At 51.7% G+C, this 18343-nt stretch overlaps 2 protein-coding genes across 3 annotated transcripts in view; one reads left to right on the forward strand and one right to left on the reverse strand.

Annotated features, from left to right (window-relative positions):
- Positions 1-1360: 1360 nt before the first annotated feature.
- Positions 1361-14592, reverse strand: PPM1G (protein phosphatase, Mg2+/Mn2+ dependent 1G). The gene is made up of 10 exons (XM_060251319.1): positions 14317-14592; positions 13574-13643; positions 8012-8097; positions 7014-7149; positions 5998-6455; positions 5557-5688; positions 4909-5143; positions 3941-4070; positions 3381-3483; positions 1361-2062 (listed from the first exon to the last, which is right to left on the reverse strand). Exons 1-10 carry the CDS (start codon positions 14578-14580, stop codon positions 1865-1867), a joined length of 1812 nt encoding a protein of 603 aa, XP_060107302.1. The 5' UTR covers positions 14581-14592; the 3' UTR covers positions 1361-1864.
- Positions 14593-18093: 3501 nt separating this feature from the next.
- Positions 18094-18343, forward strand: part of NRBP1 (nuclear receptor binding protein 1) — a 38980-nt gene continuing 38730 nt past the window's right edge. The window contains exon 1 of one of the 2 annotated variants that reach the window (XM_060251337.1): positions 18094-18300. The gene's annotated coding sequence lies outside the window, so the exon portion shown is untranslated. The remainder of the gene's footprint in view (positions 18301-18343) is intronic. The other variant, XM_060251331.1, reaches the window with a different exon arrangement.

Below are 18343 nucleotides of genomic sequence, written 5' to 3' on the forward strand. Positions count from 1 at the left end.
TGCAAAATGAAGAGGTCAGGACTCCTTAGGCAACTCCAACGCTCAGCTCAGCTTCTTACCTTCCTTAAAGCTTAACAGCCCTTTGGAGAGGCAGTCAGCAGCAGCAGAGGGGTTTGCATTGAGGAATCTCAGGCTAATGCTTGCACTAACAGTACTGAGGATGCTGAAAGCCCAAACAAGCTGCAAAATGGCACTACAATGTTCTCTGCAGCCTGGGTAAAAAGGCAATGAAGTGGCAAATGAGATTCAAGTGTGAAAGAATGCAGTTTAGGGCCAAGAAGCCACACTTAACATATACACTGATAATGCCTGACCAGGAAAGAGATCTTAAGGAACCTTGTGGCTAACTCTGAAAACACTGATTCAACAAGCAGCAGTGAAAACATCAAATTCCTAATGTCCTCTGCTGCAGATATATAGTGCATTTGAAATACCGTCTACTACAGTTCCGGTCACATTAAATAAGATATCACAGAGCTAGGAAGGGGCAACCATGCTGATCCGTGGATTGAAGTAATTTCCTTCCAAAAGAAAGGCTCAAGTACTTAGAGGTGACTTTACAACATTCCCTACAAAATGTGGTGATAGTCACCATGAAGTTGTAAAGAGTCTGATCTATAGCTTTCAGCCACAACAGCCAAAGAATATGATCTCCCACGTTCAGAGGTAAGAATCTGGATGATCAAATACTGGAAAAAGCTTCCCCAATGCTCCTATCACTCCACATTTGGGATAATAAATTATTATTATTGGCAGTGTATATAGTTTAGCCAGGATACCCTAAGATCATCTGACAGCCAGAAGTTCTAGCTCTTAGTGTTATGCACCATTAGGTGGTGAGCTAGACTTTCTTTTAGTCAACAGACGTTTCAGTGGTGGCTTGCCATTACTGGCCTCTGCATCAGGGCCCTGGTATTCCTTGGAGGTGGCTCATCCAAATACTAGCAAGGGTCAACCCTGCTTAGCTCCAGAGATCAGGCTAGCCTGGCCTATCCCGGTCAGGGCTAATCTGTAGGTACCTAACAACTGCTGGAGATGAACCACTACAAGATTCCGGGGACAAAGATATTCCAAAATCCTCCCCTATTCTTGTACTGTATTTATGCGCAAGGATTCGTAATTGTTTTTCCCCAGGTGGGCCACCAAGGAAAAGAGGAGGGCACTTTACCTTTGCATACAAGCAATTTAAAATAAACCTGTGTATAACATTTGGGGAAGCGTCATCTTCCCTTCACGTAAGCATAGCACACTTCCCACTCTGCATGCATTCTGGATGCCAGCCCGCCACTCCTCTCCCTGTAAGGCATGCAGATCGTTTTGTGAAAGGTCCCTTTCCCTACAAAAAGCACAGAGGCGCAGCTCAGTTTTTGGTCTTTTAGTTTGAAAAAAATTTCATTGAAAGTGAACAACACAAAATGAGGTTTGGCGGCCAATTTCTTTTTTTTTGGGGGGGGGGGGGAGGAGGGCAGCCAGTCTCACAAAAAAAGGGGGGCTTTAAATGGAGAGGGAGGGGTGTAGATCAGAAACCTCCACAATGGACAACTGCTTCCTGCCGACAGAAGACATCACAGGCACGGAAATGGCAACAACCACACGGAGACGCTGCAGGGCAAGGTAGGTGGAGGGGAGGGGAGGCTTCTGGGCCCTGCCCCTCCCCGCCATTCATTCTTTGGAATGGTTTCAAAGAACAGCAGGACCAACATGAACCCCAACTTCTCATCTCCCCGCCCCCCGCAATGACACAGACGCACTGGGCCTCCCTAAGGCTAAAAAAAGGCCTAAAATCGGGCATCGAGAGTTCAGCATTGCTTAGAAAAACAAGAGTCCAGAGAGAGCTTGGGCAATTCCCAGCCCAACTCGACTGCTAGTCCTGCTTGGCCTTCTTGCTGCAGCTCTCTTCCGTGGGAGCAGCTGCTGCCGTGTTGTCCTCAAGTTTCCGTTTGCCGCCCTCAGCAGGGAGGGCCTGGCCAGGGCGGGGCTTGAACGAGATGATGATGCAGGTCATGTTGTCACAGCCTGTTCCATCACCTGATGTGTCAGGAGCCAAGCAGCGGTCCAGGAGCTGGGGGCAGAAGCAACAGAGAATGAGTCTCATTGTTACCAAATATTCTTGAGCAGTCTAAGGACTTCATTCCAGTAGGAGCATGCATGGTAGAGCAGTCTCTGCTAATTCACCCAAAGATATACCTGTGCTCAACCAGATGCAAATGCACAATAGTTTGTCAGAAAACCCAAAGCAAGCTTCACAGGCTTAACTTAGTGAGTTGACATTGAGGGTACAGAATCCTCTTTAGGCACAGAAGTACTATATCAGGTCTTGTGACTGGTGGACTGTAATGCCTCTGGAGTGGCTACCCTGGTACACATTCTAGAACTCTCAGTTCCAGCAACAGACAGCAAGCACCTACAATCCCAGTCAGATCCTGCTGATATTGATCATTAAAAGCACCAATTTTCAACAGCAATTTGTCAAAACCGCCGCAAAGAGCAGCAGCTATAACTGGGAAGAAGCTTTCATGGGCCAGAGTCCACTGAGTCATATTTATGACATGCTTCTACCAAAGTCAGCAGAAATACATACAAGGGGATGGAGGGCATTCAAAAGGCTGGTGTGGTACAATCATCATGCAGATAAAAACAAGGTACAATTAGAAGCATAAAGCAAGGGTGGCCAACGGTAGCTCTCCAGATGTTTTTTTTGCCTACAACTCCCATCAGCCCTAGCCATTGGCCATGCTGGCTGGGGCTGATGAGAGTTGTAGGCAAAAACATCTGGAGAGCTACCATTGGCCACCCCTGGCATAAAGGATCCCTTCCAAACAGGCATGGACCACACAACCCACATCTTTATGCTTCTGATTGGATCTGGTTTTCATTTGCATGGAAATGTAGCACACACCCTAACCTGGATGGCCCAGGCTAGCCTGATCTCATCAGGTCTTGGAAGCTGAGCAGGGTCAACCCTGGTTAGTATTTGGATGGAGGACCACCAAGGAAGTCCAGGATCATGACACAGATGGAGGCAATGGCAAACCACCTCCATTTGTCTTTTGAGATCCCTACGATCTGATGGCATTTTCTACCACTACACACACACACCACTGAAGGTGACACAGTATGCAGTTGGGAAAATGGGCTCTGGCTCATAAGATAGGTTCTGGATTCTACCACAATGCACTTGGGACTCTTAGTATGTCATGTGCAATTTTTTTGGCTGCAACACAGTAACAGCAGCTATCCATTTAAACATTTAAAGAGCTGAGAATGCCCTCAGAGATGCCGCTTAGAACAGATAGGCAAGTTTTTGCAGGCAGATGTCTAATTTCAGCTCTCACTCACACCTCTCCCAGCCCCTTGGCCCCCTCCCTTCAAATACTCACTTCTTCTACTATGGACGAAAGAGGTCGTAGCTTGTCATTCTCATCTTTCTCAGTGATCTTGGACTGGACGAAATCCACTACCTCCTGGCTGCTCATGACATTCCTGGGAGGGAGAAGAAAGGGAGGAGTCATCAAAAGCAGGGCGGTGCAGCTGTGCTACTCTTACATCCTCCCATCACTCAAGTGCTGCAACCTCAGCCTTCTGGGGATAACTCCCTAGTCTCAGGAGCCAGTTGGGGACAACTCAGTCCACTGCAGAAACACTCTGAGTCAGTACGGGGATAGGGATGAGATAGGAAATGCAAGCAGAAAGACCCGCTACTGCACAAGTAAACATGGAACTGCCTTATGCCGAATCACACCCTTGGTCCATCAAGGTCAATACTGTGTACTCAGAGTGGCAGCAAATTTTAAGCAGAGGCCTTTCTCATCACCTACAACCTGGTCCTTTCAACCAGGGATTGAAACTGGAGCTCTGTCAAGCAGACACCATAATCGCTGAGCCACAACCCTTCTCAACCCAGCCACGGAGCTTGTGCTACTTCTCAGACCCCACCTACCAGATGCCATCACAGGCAATGACCATAAAATCGTGGTCATCGTTGATTGTCAGCACCTTGATGTCTGGCAGCGCTGAGATCATCTGCTCCTCTGGAGGCAGATTTTTATTGCGTTTGTAGAAGTGATCTCCTGTAAGAGAGAAGCACGGGAGAGATGCATAGGAGGGACTCCCTGCTCTGGAAAGCACTTATGTGGGGGCAGGCTGTGCCACACAGACTGAGACACCCACAGCACCAAGGCACCCCTGCCTCACCCCTAATGAATCTGACTCATTAGACATATTGTTCAGCATTTCCATGAGGCAACCAAATGCCAAACAGATCAGTGGAAATTCACTGTAGTAATGGCCACTGGCTTACAAGTTTTAAAAGGGGGTGTGACAATCTCAATTTTAATAATGATCAAATGGAGCTTCCTTGTTCAAAGGCAAAGAATCTTTGAATGCCAGCTACTGGGGTGGGAGGGTTATTTCCCTTGTGGTCTGCTTCTGGGCTAGATTCAGACTAAATTTCCTGTTAATGAAAGGAGTGGTTCACTTTCCACCAGTTTCTCATCCTACTGCAGACCCCAAATTTGCCCCTCTTGCCATTCCTAAAGGTCTGCTATTCCCCCAGGGGGCAGCAGTTCAGGGAGATCAGTGGGCCGTAGCAATGGAAGTGCCATCCGTGAGTGGCAAGCCAGTCTAGATCCAGCCATCCGTGTTTACAGCTGCACTGCACTGACCACAGTTGGAAACAGAATTCTGACCTAGACACTTGGTAGTCTGCTCAGAAAAGGCCTCTCTCCCATCTCTCCCCCATTTCCCACTGGGCATAGCACCTTTCCTCCTTGCCAACCTGCTGCCACTTGCCCAGTCCCAGATCAGGATGGATGGATGGCAGCTGGACGCTTGCATGAAAGAAACTAAGGCCACTGTTAAGAGATAGGAACGCAAGCTACTGCAACTCTGAAGCCTCAGCACACTCACCAATAGCCCTGGAGAGATTGAGGCCGCCGTTCACCCGGCCGTCCATGGTCACTTTCCCACCAGCATTCTTTATTCTGGCCAGCTCCACCTCGTCTTCGGGCTTGTGGTCATAGGACATGTCGACAGCCTTGCCGGCTTCTGACACCACACAGCGAGAGTCCCCAGCATTGGCCACAATGAGCTGTTTGCCCCGGATGAGGGCGACTACCGCTGTTGTGCCACTATCTGAGCCAGGCTGGAGACCAAAAAGAGCATTAGATGCTTCCCACCTGCCAGAGGCTGGCTGAAATAATAGAATCATAGAGTTGGAAGACACCTCCAGGGTCATCTAGACCAACCCCCTGCATAATGCAGCAAATTCACAAATACCACCCATGCCCCTAGCGATCCCTGTTCCATGCCCAGAAGATGGCAAAAAACAACAACCCTCCAGGGTGCCTGGCCAAACTGGCCTGGAGGGGGGAAATGATGCTTCCTAGGACCAGGCCAAGAGCAGACCACTGTTCCCCTCCTTGCTTTCACAAACAATGCAGCCCATCTACCCTCTGTTTACATTTCACATTGAGCGAGAAAGGCAGAGCTGCCTTGGCTGAGATGACAACTTCTCTCAGCAGCTGTGGCAGAATTTCCCCCACCTCCAGGACTGACCTTCTCCTTTCCATCCATGCCTGCAAGCATCATGTCCTCATCTTCATCCTCTTCCGCTTCTTCTGTGTCATCCTCATCCTCCTCAATGTCTCCTTCCTCGCTGCTGTAGCCATCTTCATCCTCACTGCATTCCTAGCAGGAACAAGAACACCCCAGTCCCCCCCGCCCCAAAAACAATCAGACCAGCTGGAGAATGACAGCAGGCCCTGAGAAAAAGCGGGAGGCTTTCTCGCAGGGCCAACCAGGTTTCCTCCAGCCCAGAAAACAGTCAGGCCGAGTGGAGGGCAACAGATGGTCCTGCAGGTAGCAGATCGCTTTCTTCCAAACCCAATCAGGACCCCCTGCTTGTCAGCAAAGCAGCCGGACTACTAAAGTTCCCTTCCCCACTCAACTGCGGAAGACTGAGATCCTGTCCCTTGCCCAGCTGAAGCCAGAGGTTACCTCACTGTCATCTTCCTCCTCCTCCTCCTCTTCCTCCTCTGCCTCCTCCGATTCCTCCTCACTGTCCTCGAAGAATTTGGACTTGGTAGTTCGCTGGCACTTGCTCGCAGAGGAGCAGGAAGGCTCAGCCTCCCCTGCTGCAGGAGCTACTCCCTCTGTTGCCTTTCTCGGGGGAGCGCTGGCATCCCCTCCGCCGGCCACATCTGGGCCGGGGGAAGTGCTGGTGGTGGATTCAAGGCAGAGCTTGCCATTCTTCTCCTCCTCCTGGTGATTCTTTGAGAGCTCCTCGGTACCTGCCTCACCATTCACGCTTGGCTCCTCCCGTGTATCCTCCGGGCCCTGCTCACTACCTGGCGGTCCTAGCTTGCCCTTGACACAGTTTTGGCCGTAGCGAGTGAGCAGCTCCTCAATGGTCATTGTGGCCTCCTCATGCAGCAAGGCGGCTTCCTCGTTGTCCACTGAATGGAGGGGGGAGATGGATTCACCATCAATATCATATCAGGCATTGCTCAGCTTTTTTCTCTTGGCTCAAATTTGCTGAAGGAATGCACCCCATGCTCTATTCAGCATGCGAATAGCACACTGTCCATTCCACTCCATCCCAAACTAGATAGATAAACTTTCCTAAACAATGCAGAACAGGAGTTGGGGAGAACTTGCAAGCACCCACACCCTGTGAGCTGCCTCCTATTAGGTCCAACTAGCCCTGTATTGTCTGCTCAAAGACCCAAAAGAGGCACAACCTTTTGCAGTTGGAAATGTGGAAACTACGGGTTGGGGTGGTCAAGTGTAGTCAGCATCCTGTATTTATAAAGATACAGCTCTCATTTTACTTGTGGATGAGAGAATGTGAGCTACTTCACCGGCAGGCTCTGAATCCCAGTGGGGTAGAGCTGCACGCTAACTTTGGATTCTGTGGAACAGGACCCCCCCCCACTCTGAGTGATACTACAGAGATCTTTTGGCTTCACTCTCAGGTTGCCTGCTCCTGGGCAGCAAGCTACAGCTTTGCTCACCATCATCTTCATCAGCCACTTTCTCCTCCTTCTCCTCTCCATCGTGTCGGGGCCGCCCTGCCATCTGTGACAGTTCCTTGATCACCTCCTCTGTTGTCAGCTTGGCATCAATGGCCAAAAAGGCATCCTCAAGGGCCTAGAAGGCAACACAGTGAAGAGAGCCTTGCAGGTATAGACAACAGTTCCATGAGGGACAACACAGAACAACAGCTGAGTGCAGTTACAGACTTGAAAGTGGGAAAGCCCCTATGTGCAAGATTAAGTCATCAGGAATAACAAACCAAAACTAGGACAAGAAAGACTCACGGCCATTAAGAAATATCAATTCTGCTCAGTTTCTATGTGAAAAGTGTTACGGATGGAGCCAGCTTGAAAACTGCCCCTTGGAAGAGAAGGTGGTTGTATTTTAGAAACACAGTGCTATAGATAATACGGGAGTTGAAAGATTCTCTGAGCTATTTTGTGGTTCAGATTCTGGCATCGAGCCCAAAAACTGCTCCCCCACCACCACCACTCTGGCACAGGTTAATTTTATTTATTTTAAATATTTATTAACTGCCCTTCTTCTATACAGCTCAAAGCAGCTTGTAATATAGACAAAATATATAAAACTCATAAACAATAATACTGCACTTTAGGACTGCCAACAAATTAATAAAATGCAGTCCTATGCATACACCCATCTTCAACTGCCTCGTGAAGACTGAAAGCGAGGGGGCCAGGTGCACCTCCCTGAGGAGGTTGTCCCATGATTGTGGGATGCCACTGAAAAGGCTGTAGTCAGGAGGACCTCTCCCTACGATCTTAATTCTAAGGCACAAACAGACGGGAGAGGTCTAGGACGTGTAAAAATAACAGTCGCACTGTGCAAGTCTGGAATAATTCAATGTTTGGCTTGTTTAGCCAGAACATCAGAAGAATGGTAAGGAAAAGCTTCTGGAAGGACACTGATCAGATGGCCTTTGGAGGATGCTGCTGCAAAAGCTCTTCAGCCTTACCTTCTGTAACTTGCCTTCCTTGTATGCTTTCTGGTCCTTGATGATCTCAGGGAGGTACTTGGCACAGTACAGAGCAACCTCTTCTCCTGGATTTCAGGAAACAGCAGTTAGAAACCTGTTTACCTTAGCCCCAACACACAGCTAGATGAGCAATTAATCCCACAGAGGAAAGGAAACACCTCATCTAGGCGAACATGCAGCAAACGAGTCTGCTTCTTCACTAAAGAGCATTAAGAAACACATTGTGTACCCAGTTAACAGGTGATAACCAGACAGGCTGCCCAGACTAATGAAAAATAGACAAGTCCAACAAAAACAGTGTGGTATAGTGGTTAAAGTGGTAGACAGGGATCTAGGAAATCCAGGCTCAGTCCCCACTTTGCCAGGGAAGCTTGGCTGAGTCATAAGAACTCAAAAAGAGCCCTGCTGGATCAGACTAGCGGTCAATCTAAACCAGCATCCTGTCTCATATAGTTCCTCTCCAAGGCCAGCAAAAGGGCATAAAGGCCGAGACCTTCACCAAACGTTGCCACCTGGCTCTAGGATTCAGAGGCATACTGCTTCTGAATGTGGAGGTTCCCTTCAGTCGCCATGGCTAGTAGCCATTGATAGAAATCCTCCATGAATCTATCTAACCTCTTTTACAGCTATTTATTCCTGTGACCATCACTATCTCCTCTGGCAACGAATTCCACATTTTAATCGCTCTCTGTGCAAAGTGGTATTTCCTTTTGTCCATCTTGAACCTATTGCCCATCAGCTTCATTGGATGCCCTTGAGTTCTAGTATTTTGGGAGATGGAGAAAATTTCTCTTGCTCATCTCTCCACCTCATGCATAATTTGTTAAACCTCTATTACACACTCTCAGCCTAACCTACCACTGATTGATGTAAGCTGCTTTGGGCCCCCAATGGAAAGAAAAGGGGAATATAAATTCAGTTAATAAATATAAGCCAGTGGATATGGTACCAGCATTTGTGGTCACTGACCCTGCGCTTGGTGGAGGAAACGGCACAAAGAAGGATGTTAGTTAAGTCAGAGCTGCTGGACTTGGGGGGAGGTGAACTAAGTTTAGGCTGCCTGCTTAACCACGTGCTTCCCAGTGCTAACAGGTCTCGCTTCCAGAGCCCCCCGCATAGACGGGTAAGTCCGGCTAAGAGTCCCCGTGGCCCCCAGCCCCCAAGACCGTCCAGCGTGGTTGCGGCCTCAGGTGGGGTGCCGGCCACCACACATGTGCGTGTGGGGGTGCGCCCTGGCCGTCCATCCTGCTGGCGGCCCCACCATCCCATGTCTCGGTCATCCCCATGCTGGGGCAAAGCGGGGTGCAACATGTCTCCCGGCTTTCCTCAGCCCAGCCAGCAACTTGCCAACTAGGGCAGGTCCAGCCACTTGCGCCGGCCCCTGCCATGGCTGCCGTGATCACGGGCTCACAATTCAGCTGGCCCGTGATGCAGGACAGCTGGAATTGTGTGAGATGGCTCCACCGGAGGCAGCCGGGACACTCGCCTTGCTCCCCGCAGGCTCGCCCAGGAGTGGAGTCCTATGCCAGCAGCCGGTGAGGCTCCCCCCGTCTGTCTTTCAGGTGTGTGTGCTGCACTCCAGCCTCTGCGGCCGCTGGAGCACAGCCAGCTGGCCCCATCAGCCCCGCAGCTGTTGGTGCATCCTCCGGCAACAGCATTTTGGACTGCGGAAGCCAGGAACCTCTACGCACAAGCTTGCTCTCCCTGCTTGCAGATCAATAAACTTAGCCCAGCACACCCATCTCGTCTTCTGTGTCTTTCACTTTTCCCACCTTGCCCCAGCCCCCTGTATCCCCCGCGGACTCAGCTCGTGGCCGTCCCAAGGGCATGGCTCTGTAGCCGAGGGGACTTTCAGGGCACCCACTTAGTGCAATTGTGTGGGAGATGCAGTGGGAAATAGCGGTGAAGGGCGGGGGCTGATAGGCGGCAAGGCAGACACTTGTCTCGGGCTGCACCATATGTCTACGCCGCCTGGGTCTGTGATGGAGCTGATAGGGGGGCTGAGTTTGGGGTGGGTGCTCATAGGAAAAGGAGGGGCGGCCCAGGGAGGTGACCTGGCCGACCTAAAATAATGGCGGCTGGATGGCAGGCTCCATAAAGAGGGAAGCTGGCCATGTGAGCAGCCCTGCCGCAAGGCGGCCTCAAGCCCACAAGCCTAGCATTATGAGGCGGGGGAGTAGCTTGCTAAGCCAAGCCGCCTCCGCTGCGTTCTAAGGCAGCTTACCGCTGCTACATGCTGGGGGCAGGGTTGGTCCTGGCTGAGAGTGTCGCATGATTGGCTTCTCCCAGCGGAGCAGGGGCCACAAGCAGGGGGCGGCGCGGACCACTGTGGGGGCTTCTAGATATGCAAATGAGATAAACCCGTGAAGTTGAAGGTGTGCCTGCTCAGTCCAGGGAGCACGTGGAGAGGTGTGAGTGGCGGGTATTGTCTCCGTTGGCCGCTGTTTGCCGAGGGACGGCTTTAGCTGGGAGTTGAGTCTGTGGCCACTCACACCTCACAGAATGCCTGCCGTGGTGCCCTGGTTTAATAATAGAATGAAGTGCCCAAGAGGCATCAGCATACATGGGAGTGCGCAGTGTCCCCCTGGTGGCCCCGGGCATGTGAGAGGTCGCACTCATGGCATGCTCTCATCCCTGGGTGCCCTGCCTGTGTGCCGAGTGGCCCGTATGTGAGCTCGGACACACTTCTGATGCAAGTGCCCCCCAAAGTCCTGCTGGGCAGCAGCGCATGCCCCTGCCTCCTCATTCTCCCCCATTGGTGACCCAGGGTCTGGGAAGGGAAGGTCCTGGGGGGCCAGCAGGCATTGACGGGTGGCGATGTTGTGTAGCATGAAGCACACAGTGACCAGCTTAGCCACAGGCAGGGGCTGCATGCTGCATCGGCCACCTGTGTGGTGCAGGCAGTGGAACCTCATCTTCAGCTGCCCAAAGGCACGCTCGATGACCATGCAAGTGGCCCTGTGTGCCTGGTTGTATGCTGCTCGGTCCACGGGCGCATCCTTCTGGTACGGTGTCAGCAGGTAGGGCAGCAATGGGTACCCTCGGTCACCTGTGGAGGACAGGGGATGAGAGGGGCGCCCCCCGCCGCCGCCTGCTGGCCTTACCTAGCAACCACCCATGGCCCATCAGGCCAGGCTGCCAGGAGGCGATTGAGGCCCAAGGACATGAAGATCTGGGCGTTGTGTGCACTCCCTGGGAACTTTGCCACCAGGTCTGTGAAGAGTCCCTGGTAGTCGCAGGATGCCTGCATGTTGAGGCTGTAGAAGTGGTGCCTATTCCGGTACACCATGGGATCCTCCCGCGGGGCCACCAGGGCGACATGCGTGCAGTCCACAGCCCCCACGACATCGGGGAACCCTGTGACCGCTGCGAAGCCAGCTCTGGCAATCTGCAGCTCCTCCTTGCCTGTTGGGAACTGCACATGCTGCTGGAGGCGCTGAAGCATGGCGACTAGGAAGGAGTGGAGGCAGCAGCTGGCCGACAACTGGGAGACCTCCAGGACCTCGGCCACCACACCCTGGAAGGAGCCGGTCGCCAGGAAGATGAGGATCCGCTGCAGGGATGGGTCAGGGGCCAGTCACCTGGCTGCAGAGGCTCGCCCTGAGCTGCTCACACAGGTCCTGGATGGCAGCGTGGTCCAGACAGTTGGCATCCTCGAGATGCAAATTGCTCGGCCGCTCCCGGTATCTGCGCGTCTGATGGCATCTCCGCCGCCACCGCACAACCCACACATAGAGTGCGGGGAGGATGTGCAGCGGCTGCACCCAGAGGAGCTTTGGCGGCGGGATGAGGGGGCACCACCCGTCATGGGCCCCCATGGTTTGCGCGCTGTGGCGCGGGCTGCAGTGGCCGTGCTGCCACCCCGAGGCACTCCACCACAGCTTCCAGACACTGTTGGAGCTGTGAGGGGCCCTGCACAAGTGGCGGCGTGGTGCCGAAAAGGCCAACAGATGCCCTGCTGGTGTCCCATGGGAAAGCTGGGCAGGGCGGCATGAGAGCAACCACTATCTGCCAGCTGTGGTCAGCAGCCCCTGCATTCCACTGCCCGTGGGAGGAATGGCGGCAGACAGCGGCACTGACCGAGAGTCACCGCCAACCGAACTGGACTGAGGACGAGAAGGTGCTCCTGTTTGGCTTGGTGGTCGAGAACGCCGTGGTGGCGATCGCTGGCACAAGAGCTGGTGGGGTGAACTCCCGTTGGCGGGGTTTCTGGTGTATGGCAGCAGAGTGAGTGCTCTCTGTGAGCCAGGTCCCCTGCACAGAGTAGTCCACCCTGAAGCGTTGGAACAACTCATTCAGCCCTGCCAAGAAGCGAGTCCAGCATCTCATCACTGAGGGCTCGACCTATGAGGCGGTGGCCTGGGCCCTGACTGGCTTTGAGGCAATCATGGGGCCCCTCATCTGCCCGGTGGCTGTAGCTGGCCACAGCACTGAGGTGATCCGCGGTATGTTGGCACCTTCCCTCCCCCCCCGTCCTCACCACCGTGGGACTGCCAGATTCTGGTGGCAACACCCTTTCCACCCCTCCCAGGTGACTCCCAGGAATTGTTGCAGGCTGCCACGAGCTCCACTCGGAGGCGGGAGGGCGCTCTAGCAAGACATCTGAGGACTGGAGCTGGCCACCCAGCACCTGCGTGACGGGAGGTCGGCAGGTCCAGTGCCCCCCCGCCACTCCCAGGATGTCCAGGCAGCCATCAGGAGCCGCCGAATCAGGGGGAGGACACATCGAGTGAGGTCATGGATGCCATGGTCGGTGACCTCCGTCTGTCCACAGATGATGAGCTGCCTAAGTCCCCTCAAGGTGCGACAATGAGCGCGGGCCGTCAGCCAATCCCTGCCATCCCTGTGGAAGCGCCCCCTCCTGTCCCCGACCTCGCACCGCTCTGGGAGCCCACACTCCAGCATATTTTACACATCTACAGGCGGCGGCTGGGGCTTGGCTGCACTGCACTCTGGCGCCCCAAACCCCTTTGGAAGGCAACGAGCGGTGCCATAGATCTGCCCACGCCCGAGCGGCCGCCCACCATGTTTGTCTGGATTGGGCTGCCCGTACCATACAAGATGACATCACTTTGAATGGGAAGATAAGAATTTAAGAGAAATATTGAATCAGGCCCATCCAATATAACACTCTGTGTCACACGGTGGCCAAAACCCAGGTACTAACAGAAGGTCCACTAGCAGGGCCAGAACTCCAGAAGTCCTCCCAAGATGCCGTACTCTTCCCTCTTGCTGCCACCACATGTTCACCAGTCCTGTCTCTCCATCCTTGCTGGACTTAACAGCAGAATTAAATGCAGATAGTCCCACATTCAACGTTTGACATTTCTAGTTAAAGGATCATTGGGGAAAAGCCTTTTTCTGCCTGAGATCCAGAAGATCCACTGCCGAGCAGGGGAGACATGACTGGCTACACGGTTCAAGGGCCTCCCTAAGTCTCAAATACGTTTATGGACACCCCCTACTTTTGGCCCCCAAGGCGCTGCTGTATGTCTAACAGCTCTTTATACCAAGCAAGTACCATTCCACAGGATCTTTTACCTCCGTGACCGTCGTATACAGAGAACATTGCTGTCTCGCTGTCCAGGTCAGGAATGCAATTGTGTGCATCCTGAAAGAGAAGGCAAAATCAGCAAATGGGGGAAAGTGTAATTGCAAAGCATTAGCAGTATGGCAATAAGGGAAATCCAAAATAAAGGCAAGCAAGGAACAGCAGCTCACACATGCTAGTCACCGGAAACAGAATAATAACACTACCGGATCTGACCAAAGGTCCATCTATCTAGCATCCTACTCCCCAGTGTGGCCAATCAGTTCCTCGGCAAGACCAACAACAGGGCACCAAAGCAGAGATCTCCCCCTGATGTTGCCTCCTGGCTCTGGGATTCAGAGGTTTATTGCCTTGAAATGTGAAGGTTCCACTTGTCACTCCCCCACCTCTCACGGAACAAAGCCCTTGGGTTTCTAGGGCCAAGACTATGTCTGAAGCTTCTGCTCGGTGCCCTCAAAATCTAAGCAAACCACGACCAGTCTCAGGCTGGGGACAGGGAGCTGCGCACGAACTACAGCAGTGGAAGCGGGTCAGGCTCCCGAAGGGTAAACAAACGGGCAAGAACATGGGGAAAAGCAGGAGATGCGAGCGTAAGAGGTGGGATCCCATTCCCAAGAGCGCTCTGGAGTAAGTGGGAGAGGTATCCGAAGCGGGATGAGCTAGGGAGAACCTTCTCCCACGAAGCTCCCGCTCGGCGCTGGCCGGCCACGCCCCCTCCCCTCCCTTCCCTCACCTCCATGGAGACCCGCCAGCCTTGCATGGCGCTGTAGCCGAAGTAGAGCGGGCGGGGCCCCGACCCGCCACCGTCCCCCGAGCTTTTGGTCGTCCGGGGCTGCGAAAGGTAGGCACCCATGGCCGGCCAAACGGAAGGACCAGGCCCCGCCAAGCGGGACGAGGGGAAAGGAGGGAGGGAGGAAAGGAGCGCACGGCGGCGGCAAAAGCGGACCGAGCGAGAGAAGGAGGGAGACCGGGAGACGGAACCGGAACCAAGCACCATAGAGTCCCCGCTGGGAGAAATGAGGGGGACCGGAAGCCGAGGCTAGCGAGCCGCAGGCGGAAAAGGAGTAGCCAGGAGGAAACAAAGACCCTGGCCATAGAGACACGTGTAGCCTGCGTATTATGGGCAGAGCGATTACCTAGTCTTAGAAAAACGTTAAGACTGAGCCCACCTTTCAGACCAACCACGTTTTATTCAAGGTATAAGCTTTCGTGTGCATGCACGCGCCTTCAGAAGTGGCGATTCTAAAGGGAGAGATGAGACAGTCTTCTTATCACTAAGTATGTAAATAAGCCTCTAAATAAGCAGCAACTAAAAGGTAACCAGAAAGCTTATACCTTGAATAAAATTTGGTTAGTCTTAAAGGTGCCACTGGACTTTGTTCTGCTGCTTGAGACCAACACTGCTACCCACCTGAATGTAGTCCTAGAAAGGATGACCGGAAATGGATAGTTGCTAAAAAGGCCAGGAAGCGGTGAGAGGATTAGGCATGAGGAATCATAGAGCCTCAGCGAGGGAGTGGCGAGTTTGCGCGCTAGCCAGCTTGAAGTTGGTTGCCACGCAACGGTGGTAGGCCGGGAAGAGGCCTTGAGGCGAATGTAAACTGCCTGCCGGCTTCTGTGGAGAGGAGGGAGGGAATTCAGCGCGGGCAGGGAACTCTACACATATTCAGAGATATTCTTCCCGGTATTCGGCCTAGTTATAGAGGAGGTGCTGAAATACTAATAAGCTCTGATGTACGAATCAACAGATTTGGAGTCCAGTGGCACCTTTAAGACCAGCACAAGTTTACTCAAGCTATGAGCTTTTGTGCTCACGCACCCTTATCTGAACAAGTGTGCGTGCACACGAAAGCTCATACCTTGAATAAACTTTTGCTGGTTTTAAAAGTGGCATTGGAGGAAAAATAATTAATTCTTTACTCATTGGTTAGCTTCCTTCAGATCAAGTCTGGAAATCTCTACTTGGTGATTTAGTTGAACTGACTGAGTAAACATGCCTAGGATTAGATTGTAGTAATTGCGGTGTTATACCAGAATACTTTTTATTAAGAATTGTGTTAGCAGGTTGCTATATTAGACAAGTCCATCCTTCCCTGGTGGTCTCCCATCCAAATACTGTCCCCCCTCCCCAAGCACCCCAGTGTAACCCTTTTGGATTAAACTAACCTTTCCAAGATGGTGCCTTTATTAAACCCAACTGAAAAATTAAAAAGGACCGTGGATAGCAGAACTTGGCTGCAGGCTGGATGGTAAACATCAATACAATTGCTCAACAAAATGGGAAGAGTTTTCGATCATGCGCAGCAGCACATATTTCTTTCCTCATCCTATTTTGTTTTGGTTTAGCATCAAAAGACTGTGACTTGCTAGTTGGTCATAAGGAAGGTATTATGTATTAGATTTGTTACCTAATAAACCAGCATAGCTATCTGTGTAATTTCTAGAGAAGTGCTTGGCGTTGTCATCTCACTTAATTGGCAGTGTGTCCACCAGAAGTGGAACCAAGCATTAATTTTAGTCCTGTGATTATTTTTTCCCCTCTCTTCTAGATGTAGTTTACTGGGCCTGCTTCCTTATGGAAAAGATCAGCACAAAAGAAACAGGTCTCCTGCAGAACATATTGGATCAAGGCAATGGCCCATTCAGTCCAACACTGTCACACAGTGGCCAAAGAAACCAGGTGCCATCAGGAGGTCCATCAGTGGAGCCAGGACACTGTCCCCCCTCCCCAAGCACCAAGAATACAGGGCATTACTGCCCCAGACAGAGTTCCAACTGCGCCTTGTAATAACCACTGATGAGCCTCTGCTCCATGTTTATCCAATCCCCTCTTGAAACCATCTATGCATGTAGCTGCCACCGCCTCCTGTGGCAGTGAATTCCATGTGTCAATCACCCTTTGGGTGAAGAAGTACTTCCTTTTATCCATTCTAAACCAACTGCTCAGCAATTTCATTGAATGTCCACGAGTTCTCATATTGTGAGAAAGGGAGAAAAGTGCTTCTTTTTCTCTGCCTTCTGTATCCCATGCATAATTTTGTAAACCTCTATCATGTCACCCCTCAGTCATTGCTTCTCCAAGCTAAAGAGCCCCAAGAGTTTTAATCTTTCTTCAAGTGTTCTAATCCTTAAGTGTTCCAAATCCAGCTTTTCCTCCCATACTGTTTCACTGCTGAAAAAGCATCTCAGCTGTCTATGCACTTGGGGGTGGGAAAGATGTGTTCATCTGCTATCTCAGATAAGGTGCACAACTATACACAGTTTAATAATTGTGCTAGAAGTTCCATATATTCTGATGTAGAGGAGTCCATCACAGCAACAAAATTACCTCCATTTGGCAATTATGATCCCACAGAAAAAGCCAGCCTCTGTCAGCACAGAAATTTCTACAGTATATCAGGCAGTAAAGTTTAACTTTCCCATTAGTCAGGGCAACCACCAGTTTTCCCTCTAAGCTGAGTTAGTGTGAGCTAGCTCAGTTTTTTAGCCTCCGGCTCGCACATTTTTGACTTAGCTCAGGAAAAATGGCCCCAGAGCAAACTAATTTATGCAGTAGCTCACAAATTGAATGCCAGTATCTCATAAAGCTGAATTTTTGCTCACAAGACTCCACAGCTTAGAGGGAGTATGGGCAACCCCCCTGCATGCTGGCAATGATGATCTGTGTCAGGATGCTTGATTCCATTGTGTTTTCTTGCCTGTGATCATCCTGACAGACAACCAGTAACAAGCAATCTTCAGCCTCAAACTTCAGGCCTGGGCTTCTCAGTCGGTTTTGGTTGATAGGTAGCACTGGCAGCTTTCCCCCAGAAATGTGTAATATTCTGAACTTGTCCATGTTTGCCCAAGAAAGAGAGCTCAGCAAAGCCCTGACAGCGGCCAGAATGATTTTGCCCTTCAATCAGCGCTCAAGCTGGCACTAGTTGAGATTAAAATTAAAGAGTCCAATGGCACCTTTAAGACCAACAATTTTTTTAGCCAGGGTGCGGGCTTTCGTGTGCACGCATACTTCCTCAGACAGAATGGAACAGAAACGAGAGCTATGCTCTTTCCTTTCTACCCACAATCCATCGATGCTGTCTCTTGAGACTCCTTAATCATACAGCAGACGCCGTCTAATAGTTTAGTGACATTGGGATTTTAAGAATTATATTTTAATTATGTAAATCTTTGATTTTATATATGTTGTAACCCGCCCTGAGCCTGCAGTGCAGGGGAGGGAGGGCTAGAAGTTGAATAACAAATAATTTTCTCGCGTTGGAAGCTCCTTAAGGGCATGGATTTTATTCAAACAAACAGCACCAGGAATACAGCGGCTCTTGCTTAAAAACCCTCACTGCACCGCCAAACGTTCGCGACCCCGGCTACATTGTACGTTTGCCATCTGGGGATCAGCACACAGCTCGCCCAGGTCTATCTTGCGCAATCGCAGCCGCGTCGGTTACAGGAACCGCCTTTGCCACGGCCTGCGCACGCGCACTTCTCCCTTTCGTCGGTAACTCCGCAGACTGACAGATATTAGCGACAGGGCAAGTTTCCTCAAGCGCTCTGTCCAATCTGAAGCTAGTCCCGGCGCCCAGAGAGCGCGCTCATTGGCTTAGGGGGGGCCCCACCCCCTTGCCGTCCAGTCGCTGCTGTCCGCAGCGCGTTAGGCTGCGCGGCTCGGAGGCTGCCACTTGCCTTCGGGCTTTCGTCGGTGGAGACGGGCCTGTGCCCGGTAAGTCTCCTTGACCCTTTCCCCTCAGCTTGGGGGACTGTAG

Source organism: Heteronotia binoei, chromosome 1 (genome assembly GCF_032191835.1).
Source record: "Heteronotia binoei isolate CCM8104 ecotype False Entrance Well chromosome 1, APGP_CSIRO_Hbin_v1, whole genome shotgun sequence".
NCBI lineage: Eukaryota > Metazoa > Chordata > Lepidosauria > Squamata > Gekkonidae > Heteronotia > Heteronotia binoei.